Source organism: Populus trichocarpa, chromosome 12, assembly GCF_000002775.5.
Source record: "Populus trichocarpa isolate Nisqually-1 chromosome 12, P.trichocarpa_v4.1, whole genome shotgun sequence".
NCBI lineage: Eukaryota > Viridiplantae > Streptophyta > Magnoliopsida > Malpighiales > Salicaceae > Populus > Populus trichocarpa.
In genome coordinates this window covers 8414586-8427082 of record NC_037296.2, presented here as the reverse complement: position 1 = coordinate 8427082, position 12497 = coordinate 8414586, and the positions used below count along the sequence as shown (strand labels likewise).

Below are 12497 nucleotides of genomic sequence, written 5' to 3'. Positions count from 1 at the left end.
TGCCAAACTCTCTTGAGAACATCAATAAATTACTGCTTTCTAGATCTAAATCTAGGTTTACAGAACAGGGCGAATAGTTCAGATAGAGAGTCGTCCCACCGGAAACCACAAAACATTCCAAAAGGAACACAAGCCCATTTTTCTTACCCAAGTAGAAAAGTAGAAGAAACAGACAAAAACTTAGCTAGCGTATCTTAAGATAAACAACAGCATAATCACATGCATACCCACATACGCACATTGATATCCAGCATCACCTGTGACCACCGTACCCCACCACAGCGCCACAATCAGGATCACATTCTTGCACCTTCAACCCCACTAAAGCATCAAACTGGATACCACAAGGATTATAAAGAATGAGAACAAGCCAGTGTTTTCAAGTCTTAACCCAGCATCAGGGATGTCTGTGTTTATTCCAGCTCCCGATGGACCTAGTCCATTGCCAATCCCTCCTAGCACTCCATTAGGTGTTGCCGAGTATGGAGTGGTGGGAGTGGTAGAGGATGGGGTTGTGGTCGAGGGTGTGGTGGTGGATGGGGTTGTGGTCGAGGGTGTGGTAGTGGATGGATTTGTGGTTACCGGAGTTGGCGTTGCGGTGACTGGAGTTGGAGTTGTGCTGGTGCCTGCAGCGCTGGAAAAAAGAAGGTGGTCAGGTGGTCGAAAAATAATTTTTGAACACATAACAAAGAACAATCCACAAAGTTAATCGTAGAGATTGAGAGAGGACATTTCTTTCGTCAAGCTGCTCAAGGACAAATAAAATAGAACATTTACTGAGTTTCGAATTGACATGTATCGACAGGCTTGAAAAAGTATAATGGATGTCCTCAAACTGGAAGTTTTTAGCCTTTTCTTCTCTCCTTTATGTATTCCCTAAACAAAAAGAAATCGGCAATCATAGAGGGCAAATATTCATCTGAAGTTACATCCGCAAGATGATTACACTTGTACTTTGTTTAAAAAGGCGTTAACTTCTTATATAATTAATCTGCACGTCTAAATATTAATTTTAGAAACTTCGAATACGGACATTACATTAGTGAGCTTAAAATATGTTGAAGAAATCCGATGCCACATCATGGAACTCTTAGAGCTAAAGTTCAGGAGGTATGCATGTTTCAAACAGGAGCTAAACTTTAACTTTAAGAGCTTCAAACAGGAAAATTCAAGAGAAATTTTAACATTCAGGAAAAAGCAACATTCAGGTGAAACCTTTTTCAATAATACATTATAGGAGCTTCACACATGGAAGTTCAGGAGAGATTTCAACATTCAGGTGAAACCGTAAACAGATATTTCAACGAAATTCTTAGGTCAGTATGCTTGCTAGCTGTTGATTTTATCAGACCGGTAGATCTAGAATTCTCAACACCAATGAAAATTACAATGAATCCAAGATATATGCCACATTTCAAGGTGAAAAATACTTTATCTAAGTTGTTAAATAATTGAAAAAGTTTACAAAAAATATTTGAAGTACATTTAAATTGATTCTAAAACTATTTTTTTTGCTTTTGTAAAATTGTATTGGCGCGATTGATGGAACACATGTACGTGCTTGTGTATCACATGCAAATCAAATACCATTTATTGATAGAAAAGGTGTACCAACTCAAAATATAATGGCAGCATGTAGCTTTGACATGCAATTTATATTTGTTTGGGCTGGGTGAGAAGGTAGTGCACACGATACAAGAATATTTCATGAGGCGATTGACAATCCAAATATAAGATTTCCGAAGCCACCAGAAGGTATTGCGAAATAAAAAATTTGGGTGTTGTTCAATTTGAATAAATTTATTTTGTGTATGCAATAGAAAATAAGTTTTGTACTATCATTATCTTGTTGCAGGGAAGTATCATTTCGTTAATTCGGGATATCCAAATGAGTATAGTTACTTGGGGCCATATAGAGGTGAGAGATATCATCTTCTAGAATTTCGTCGACGAGGACATCCGCAAAGTCAGGAAGAAATATTCAACCATGTCCATTCATCGTTACAATGTTTAATAGAACGTACATTTGGAGTTTGGAAGAAAAGGTGGAGAATTTTGCAAAACATACTAGTGTTTCCTTCCAAAACACAAGTTCAAATTGTTGTAGCATTAATGGGACTGCATAACTACATTCGAAGGAAGTCAATCCAAGATGTTGCATTTAAGGAGTTTGATCGCCATCCTGATTTTGTTCCTGCTGATACTTTAACTAACGTGGTTCCACAATCACAAACACGTGGGCACCAGAGAGCTTCGCGTATGGATTATGTTCGTGATGGGATTGCAACAAGTTTGATGGGGCAATAATGTTCATTTTTTTAAAAAAAATGAATAATTTTCTTTTTATGCCGATTATTGTTTGTACTAAATGTTATTTTTCCTATTAAAACAAACAAATAAATTAATTTATGTCCTTTTTAGTCATTTTCTATACAACACCAACTCCAACCATAATTTTAACCAAACATATAATGCCATGATTTTTGACAAAATAAAGTCAAACCACAATTTTAACCAAACACACATTTTATATGAACCAACCACAGCAAAAATGATTTTTTTTTAAATCATTTTTTTCAAATCACAACCACAACAATTACCACAAAAACAAACACACTCAGAGTTGCTTTTACTACTCCTGTGATTGGAACACATGTTTTTGAGGTCCCATGAAATAAAATGTGTGGTTTGCATCTAAGCAAACACATCAAAATTGTGAATGATACCTAAACGTGCGTAACCAAACAGTCTTAGTGTGAAGCTGACTGGATACTCTGTCTCTTTATTAGTTATTACTCGCATAAACTTCACCTCAATTCTCAAATAAAAAGCATCCAGTCTAAAGTTTATTTTAGACATAACAGGACATTAACGATGTTACCTGATAAATTCAAAGAGATCAGCAAAACATTGTGCTGTTAATTCATTCTCATCCCATTATTCATATTACTGTTCATTGAGCCATTTTTCCTTACTAAATCCCTCAAATTCTTAGTTCTTTTCCCTTTGGTCGCTAAACTTTTTTTTTTAATTTGACCCTCAGAAATTATGTTGTTATTGTTTTATATTTTTTATTTTTTTTGGTTTACATGTTCTACTATATGCGAGGTATTATAAAATATTATGATTTTACTTAGAGAATACCATGTTAAATAAAATATTGATTTTACATAATAGAATTTTAAGCTATTGTTTAAAAAATTACAATAACAACGACCAAAATTAATATAAATAAAAAATAAAACCTAACATCAATTCGGTCTCTCAATTTTGGCATATTTGATTGTTGTTCCAGGATTTTATATTTTGCTCCTAAATTTTATTTTATTTTTCATGTTTTAGGATTTTGATGTTGCAAGAGGAGAGAAAGTCACCAATGACAGGAAAACTAGAGAGAATTCAGTCAGCCATAATTCAGCGCTCACAAAAAAATCAATCATAGTGTAAATTAATTAATCTTTAAAATGAAAGTTCAATAAATGTTTCCCTTCAAACCTAATAGAAGAAGTAAATGGAGGCCTGTGAAGTTTCTTTTGGATTCAGTTTAATTTTTTTAATTTTAAGGTGAATAGATTATGTTTTAAAGTTAAAAATGACTTTATTAAGGTTTATAGAGTGTTCTTGCAGTAATTTTAAAAAATTGAAAATTATTTGGATAATATTTTAAAAATTTTCTAGTCATGTAATAATTTTTAAATTAAATTATAGCTTTTTATAGTAATATTAGCGATTGTTTTATGAATAATTTATTCCTAAATCTAATAGTTTAATTATTCTTTTATGTTTTATTTTTTCATACAGTGAGGAATGACTTTTGTTTTCCTTTTATTGAAACTATGGTAAGTTTTATTTAAAAAACATGTTTTCATTATATAAATAAATAAATACATGTTTAAAAAATGAGTTTTGTACTGAAAAATACAATTTTTACTCTTGAATATATATCATTGAAATTGTTATGTATATTTATTTTAATTACCACAAATTTATATAAAAATAGGTTTCTAGTCCATCTACGCTCGGGTCTTTTTTATTAATTTATAATCTTTCTTATTTTTGAACTTATTTAGTTTAATTAATTTTTCAAAGAGTAATAAATCTTTTAAATTGTCTCTATAGTTTCATAATATCTCTAAGAGATTATTGTGATTTATCTTTAATTTTTTTGGATTGTTAAATTTAAGAAGATTAGTTTTATTTGCATTTTAAATTTATAAGATAACAAATGATATTTATTTAGCATCTATAGTAAATCTCCATGATAATATATATATATATATATATATATATATATAAAATAAAAAGAACAATCAAGATAAAATATTTGCATTTATATTTATCTTTTACTTCTTATTGAAAAAAAAAACTTTCTAATCTAGTCTTTAATTAAAATTAACATTCTTTTATCAATTAATATATTTTTTAATTCTTTATTTTAAATATTGTCATCATCTTTTCATTATTTATTTATTCATGATACCATAAAAAATGTAGTGCCTTCTTCTTTTACGTTCAAAATTAATTTAAATCCTAGTGATGACGCAGCACGAGTACGTACATTGTGCTGCATGGCATCCCCTCCATGCCATCACATAACTACAGCATTGCTGATGCCCGTTCAATAAAGTTTCCATTTTAGTACTAAAATTTTATCTACCTTTTTCAGATATACCATTGAATTCAAGTCCTTTATGCCTTCCCAACATAATTACATGTTACTCTATGAACAATATTTTTTAAATTTTATTTGCAAATATATTATTGTATATTTCCTATATTGTCTTCGGCCATGCCGCACTTTTTAAGAAAATTAGTTTTAAAAAATAAATTTTAAAAAATAAAAAAAATATTACTTTAATATATTTTTAAATAAAAAATATTTTAAAAAATAATTGATACTATCATATATATATATATATATATATATATATATATATATATATAAAAAAAAATACTTTCCATGATTACATTTTGCTCATCGTATAATCAAGGCGCTTGAGTATATTTGGTACTGCTCTAACTGTTGTAGTTTAAAAAAAAATGTTTTATAAAAAATATTTTTAGTTGAGGTTTGTTTGAAAAAATATATGTTTGGTTAAAACTGTGGTTGAAATTGAGGTTAAACAAAAAGTAATTTAATATATTTGGTTAAGAATGCTTTTGAAATTGAGGTTATAAAATAATTTAAAAATATATATATTAATATTGATGGTTTTTAATTTAAATATTGTAGATTTAACTATTGTTATTACATCATGAAATAAATAATACTTTATATAAAATATTTTTTATTGTTCCATTAAACTATCTATAATTTCATCACGTATGAAATACATCCGACAAGGACTACAGTTTTCACAAATTTCTTAAGAGCGCAACAACATCAGGTAAAATATAATCAGGAACAAAATTAGAATTGCTATCAAATTCTGCAAATGCTACGTCATCAAGCGATCTCCGTTTAACTTATGTGGTGTCATTGAATAATGTTTAATACTAGTTTTTCGAATAAAACACAATTAAAAATAAAAAATAAATTTTTATTTTATTTTGCTGGGTCGGACCCGGTTCAATGCATTTTTAGCTTTGGACCGGTCCCGGTCCGGCCGGAACAGTGGAGAATGTCTCATGTTCCACTATTCACGTGAACAGTGGAGCATGGCTACACTGTTCATGTGATTTCTCCGCACAAAAAGCAGCAAAGAGCTGCTTCTTGTAATTTTGGTAAACATGCGGCACAACCATAATTTATAGTGGATCCTACCAGTAAAAAATTGTGTTTTTTGCAATACCAAACAACAATATATGTGGCTGCGGGTGAACCTCACCCGCAGCTATAATACCAAACGGTTTTTAAATTTAAAGAATATTTTTAAAATTATTTGATTATTTTAATATAATAATATCAAAAATAAATTTTAAAAAATTAAAAAATATTATTTTAATATATTAAAAAAATTAAAAAATAACCGCGCAATCAAGACATAAAAAAAACTGTGGGACCACACATGCTGTTAAACTTAGGATCCGAAATGGCAGCAAAGATATCGCTCCTCCGTATAGTAGGTGTCCTTGAAGGCACCCTAGCTAGAACTGTGGGACCACACATGCTGCCATACACATTTCTCAAGATTAAAAAGTTGGTTCGTATCTCAAAATCTTTTGCCCATTCCAAGTTTGTTTTGATGTCTGGAATCATCAACAAAATATATGGCCCACAATTGATGTGACACCTTTATCGTTACAAATCTAAACATGCCCCAAAGATTTTTTTGGATTCCGGTGCAGTAAAACAATTTAATAAAATAATATAATCCAAAAAAATTTGTAAATAAATAGCACAGTGCCTTGGATAACATTAATGACTAAAGTCATTAATGATAACTCCAAATCTTTCCAGTTTTAAAATTACTGTACATATGATTTTTTAAAAAAAAAAACTTCAAAAAACACATTAAAATTCAATGAAATCAATAAATGTATTATTGAAAATACCTTAACAATATAAATTTAATGGTACCTAAAAAATTATAAATGGTTATAAGAGTGGATTACACGAACGGTCTAAAAACAAATGAGTCTAAACACTTTTGAATAGCTAATGTGGTCTATTTCATTTATTGTTTGTGATATTCATTGATGTCATTCGATTTATCCTAAATCTTTTTAATAGTATTGATGGTGTTCTATATGCCACTGGGTAATTTTTTTTAAAATTTTTCTCTCTTATATATCTTCACAAATTACAAGGAAGAGATAAAATAAAAAAAACAAAGTAAAAAATTACACCAGAAGCACACCAAAACTCCGACGACATCACTCATACCGTTAGAAAGATTACGACAAAACAAATCTAACAATACTAAAAAAAAGTCACAAAAGGTGAACGAAATGGGTCACACTAGTCATTTAAAAGTGCCTAGGCTCACTTGCTTTTGGCCGCTCATATAGTCCACTTCGATCACTGTTGGTGACCTTTCTTGATATTATTAGATTCTTCTTGTCGATATCTTTTCAACAATACTAGTGATGTTATCATCAAAATTTAGGTGTGCTTCCAGAATCTTTTTCTTTCTTTCTTTTCTTTTTCTTCTTTATCTCCTCTCTTATCTCTCTATCGTTACGACTCGAGAATCACAGATGACACTTGTTACTCATAAATTATTAATGTCATTTACAACTGTTTAATCTAGTGTTATTTCTCTAAATATTTTTTATATTGTATTTTTTTTAATTTAACACGTTAGAATCCCAAAAAGAACTGCATGCCTCATTTGTTACACACGCTTATTCACAACTTTTTACCATGGAGACAGACTCACGTTTTGACGAGCATAGATTTATAGTTTCGATAGAAAAGAAACCATCAAGGCATTGTAGACTGATAGTTAAAAAAAATTTCACATGACGGAATCTCCATCGCGAATTGCTCGTTTTCTTTTAACTGAAATAATATTACAGTTTGCTAAGTTGCAGTTTAGTATTGTGATTGCGGGTAAAGTTCAATTACAGCCATAAATATTATTATTTAATATTGCAACAAAAATAATTTTTTACTGGTAGGGCCCACCATCAACTGTGGTTGTGCCACAGATTTACAAGAAGTAGCTCTTTGCTGCTTCTTGTGCGGAGAAAACCCATGAACAGTGGAGCCATGCTCCACTGTTCCGGTCGGACCGGGTATGGTTCAAAGCTAAAAATGCATTGAACCGGGTCCGACCCAGCAAAATAAAATATATATATATTTTTATTTTTAATTGTGTTTTATTCAAAAAACTAGTGTAAAACATTATTCAATGACACCACATAAATTAGACAGAGATCGCTTGATGACGTAGCATTTGCAGAATTTGATCGCAATCCCAATTTTGTTCCTGATTATATTTTACCTAATGTTGTTGCGCTCTTAAATTTTTTTTTTGAAAACTAGTCCTTATCGGATGTATTTCATACGTGATGAAATTGTAGATAGTTTAATGAAACAATAAAAAATATTTTATATAAAGTATTATTTATTTCATGATGTAATAGCAATAGTTAAATCTACAATATTTAAATTAAAAACCATCAATATTAATATATATATTTTTAAATTATTTTATAACCTCAATTTCAAAAGCATTCTTAACCAAATACATTAAACTACTTTTTATTCAACCTCAATTTCAACCACAATTTTAACCGAATATATTTTTTTCAAACAAACTTCAACTAAAAATATTTTTTATAAAATAAATTTTTTCAAACTATGGCAGTACCATTCACACTTCTAATTAGAAAGTAATGAGGCGGTATGTTTTTGAGGTACATTATTGTCCTTGCATGTAATGTCTTTTACATTGAGATGCTATCCCCGTTACGTTCCAGTGACATTTTAACTTTATCGAAGGGCATTCGATCTGAATTATTGCAGCACCATGCTTTTATCGAAGTGAGAAGAGTAGCCAGCAATGAATGGTTAAAATGAGTTCAAGAACATCATCATTCAATCTCAATACGGGCCAGCATGAAACCAAAAAATCACTTGAAAAATGATCAAAGATGAGACTTCGAGAGTAAGGAAAAGAAGGGCGTCACTGGCAAAAAGCATCAGCTGAAAAATTCTTTGCGAAAAGATATCTTTCCCTACCAGCTTATGAAGGAAAGATGCCATTCCTATGAGAATAAAAAGAAGGGTCTCGTAGATTTTACAAACAAAAAGTAACTTCTTCAAGAAAGCAGTTCATAGACACTCAAAAATCCCTGCAAGCACCTATTGAAATTGAATTGAAATTGAATGATGATGTTCTTGAACTGTCTTTCCCAGCCAGCTATGAAGTAAAGATGCCAGTTTGATAGAGACTCGAAATTCCCGCGAGCACTTACCTTTCCCCGAGTGATAAAAGGAAAGATGCCCATCCCACCATGGAAAAAAGTTCCACTAACCAGTACCGGAATCTAAATAAGAGTTGCTTTTTTATTATTTAAAATTTATTTTTTATATCATTTTTAAAAACAAAAAAACAATAATTTGAAGTAGAAAAAATAAAATAAAAAAATTCTTTTTTTTCCAGCTAAAACAAATCCTTTAAAAATAGTTAGCTCTCGCCTGGATTTATTTCTACACTTTAGCTCATATGTTTTGAATAAACACTAGACTCGAATTTTTGCTTTCACTCTCATATAATTTCAAGTACGGCATCCAGCTCGGTTAAGCATCTTAAACTTTACGGTGTCAGACCATCAACTCTACATTAATTCTATGAACAGCTAAGATTTTTTTTTTTATTTTTTTTTTGATTTACGTGGGGTGTCCGGACCAGCTTACGCGCACCACGACTATTCCCCACAGCCCACCAAACATATATCTACAAGAACCAACCAACCCGGGTTTGACCAAGCCCAAGTTCTTGATCTCAAGTTGACTATTGAGCAAGGGATCAACTCAAGTTATGATTTTAAACTTTTTAGCTCTTATTAATTATTTGATCCAAACTTTACCACGAGCAGATTTTTTTTTTCAACAAATTTGAACATTTTCAACTTAATTTTTTACATAAAAAATTTGTAAGTATGTAAATAAAAAAATTTATATACACATATAATTAAATAAATCAAGATCTTGTATCAATAAAATAAAAAAACAAATCATTAACAACTAAAAACATAACTGGAAAAATCAAGAAATAAATATATATTAAAATATTTGATTTGCAACAAGGGTTATTTAACTGATTGTGTTCATTGACTATTTATTAAATTTAATTTTTAATTTAAATAAACACATGAAATTGATAGAATTAAAAAAAATATTATATAAAGTTACACTTATTAGAAACACTATCCACAAATAAAATTCATTTATATTAAATATATATATATATATAAATTAAAATTACATCTTCAAAAATTAAATACAAAGTCGCTATTTAAAAATAGCTAAATAAAAAAGTAATTCATAAAGGTGTGTAGATTTAAATATAATTTTTTTAAAAAATATATTTTAAAAATCTAAAAATAAAGTTTATTTATAGAAAACATACAAAAAAACTTATAGATAAATTAGAATAATCCCTTCAAAAATTAAATACAAAGACACTATTTAGAAAGGCTAAATAAAAAAAGTTAGAAAGGTGCATTAATTTAAATATAAATTAAAAATAGTATTTAAAAAAACATATAAAAAATACATTTTTTAAAAAGAAAAATTATAAAAAACCCAGATGACACATAGTATGCTTCTTCTCATATTCTTGCCGCGGTGGTGATTGAAAAATTAGAGCTCATGGTTTTCTGACCTAAAACACATCTAGAAAAGATCCTAAACACCCTAATAAATCCATCAATGACTATAAACCTATAAACTGCAGAAAAACCCAAAATCAACCAAAAACTCTTGTCAAGCAAGGTAATTTTAAAGTGAAAAAACAACTAAATACAATTTCCCTCACCAAATACAACCTGTTAAAACTAAAATCGACTATTTTGGTAGCTAAAATTAGTGTAAACGCTATAGTGTCGAAAGCCCGAACACAAACAAGCTCACCTCAAAATCCGACGATCCATCTTCAATCAAGAACTCAAAAATAATTAAAAAAAAAATTATACCAAAATTAAGTTGAAAAAAAAATAAAGACCAAATGGATATAATTTGAAAAGTAAGACTAAATTGAACTAATATATATTAAAAAAAAAAACCCTTAGTAGAGTTTCGAGTCAATGGATCATCAGTACATCAGGTCGGTGGGGTTTTTCTAATAACACTTTTTAGAATAAACTAAAAACCAAAATCACGGAGGATGGAATTCCATGACCTGGATTCTTGGTTGACGTCCCAACATATTATATTAGATAAAGTTTGCATGAAGTATGTGTGCTTGCTTCTTCTTCTTTTATATATATTTAATTTTAGTGGGGGATGTTGGGGAGCTATAGAATAAAGGGTGGCCAAATCTAATCGTAGTGTATTCATCTAATTAAGACAGTTCTTCACCTAAAATAATCTTCTAGTAAAGGCAGTCTATAAACTATTCTGCCTCAAGGAATTTTATTTGAAGAAGTTGAGGGCAGTCTATAATCTTCTAGAAGAGATCACTAGAGAGTGTTGCACCTTATCTGACTTCGGATTGATTGCTAAGAAAATAGTCGTTGAACACAAAAATTCTACCAGTTAATTAAAGCATATTACCTGACACTGGAAGGATAAGAGCAGCCATTAATGCCTAGATCAATTACAAAAAAAGAAGAAGAAAGAAGAAAAAGTGAGTCCATGGGTTTCTTCACAAAGAAACAGGTAAGATTAATACGTGAGAGAATTGGAGAATCGCTTACTAGGATCAGATGCGGAAACCGTTGCAGTGCCTTTAAAATCACAGGTGCCTTGAGCCTGACCCTTTCTTTGGAAGTAGCTGTTCACAGCATAATTGCAATGAGCCCTGACAGTATTGGGTTGGAAACAAGCGCCATTTTGATGGACAGGGCCACAATCAGCCCCAGCTCCACAAGCATAGTCTAGAGTCTGCTGGAGGACTGAATCGCTCATTTCCTTGCAAACACACCATGTGCAACCTAACCACAACAAGATTACACAATGAAATGAATGAAACATTTGTATCCAATTAGCCATCTGAGAGAAGTCACAAAAATGAAGCAACATCTGGTTTAAAGAGAGAAAAAATGATAAAAGGAAGACGCTCTCCATTTGGAGTACAGTCAAAGACGGAGATGAACAGGAAACAAAAAAGGCACAACAGGCTAAAAAAAAAAAACAAAGTAATCAGACCTTACTCCACCAAAAATAAGTTGAAGAAGAGATTGCATCGTCGAAACAGTATTTGCCTAAAACCAACTATTAGCAGAATAAAAAAAAACATTTTATTTTTTTTAAAAAAGAAAAGGTTATTAAGAGAAAAATCGGTAAAAGGAAAAAAGGATGGAGAGGATATCCTTGTCTAGAATGGGATGAGATTTAGTGCCCGTGGCTTCGGTTGTCAGCTGACAAAAAAAAAAGGGATAATATCATAACTTACTTGCACGACCAGTCATGGCCAACATGAGCATTGCAAGCACTAAAAGAGCCATTATTGATTGAACAATGCGGAAAGAGCGTTAGAGATATCAATGGCGGACAGAGAAATGTTGCAGTTTTACAGAGAGAGAAAGAAAGAGAGTAGAGTGTGGTGTTACAATTTGATGCAAATGCAAATGTGGTGGCTATCTATTCTAGAAAAAAAAAAAAATTGATTGGGGGGGGGGGGGGGGGGGGGGTGAGGTGGCCCAGTCTGGTGTCGGCTCGTGAGTGCTTTTTTGTTCTTTCTACATGAACTCCTATTTTAAATTTACTACTTTTTTCTCTATCCTTGTCTTCGGCCATGCATCAAGAAAAAAGCAAACAGTTTCACGGGAAGCATAGTTATCAACCTATAGTATACGGCCTCGTGGGTTAATATGAAACCCGGATGATCTCTGGGCTTCATTAAGTCTATTTTATTTAAAAAATAGGTTTGTAATTGTTTAGT

At 30.8% G+C, this 12497-nt stretch overlaps 1 protein-coding gene across 1 annotated transcript; it reads right to left on the bottom strand.

Moving 5' to 3' along the window:
* On the bottom strand, positions 1 to 12183 carry LOC7484728 (PLASMODESMATA CALLOSE-BINDING PROTEIN 3). The gene is made up of 4 exons (XM_024581763.2): positions 12009 to 12183; positions 11311 to 11547; positions 11168 to 11201; positions 1 to 634 (listed from the first exon to the last, which is right to left on the bottom strand). Exons 1-4 carry the CDS (start codon positions 12058 to 12060, stop codon positions 322 to 324), a joined length of 636 nt encoding a protein of 211 aa, XP_024437531.1. The 5' UTR covers positions 12061 to 12183; the 3' UTR covers positions 1 to 321.
* Between the last annotated feature and the right edge of the window lie 314 nt (positions 12184 to 12497).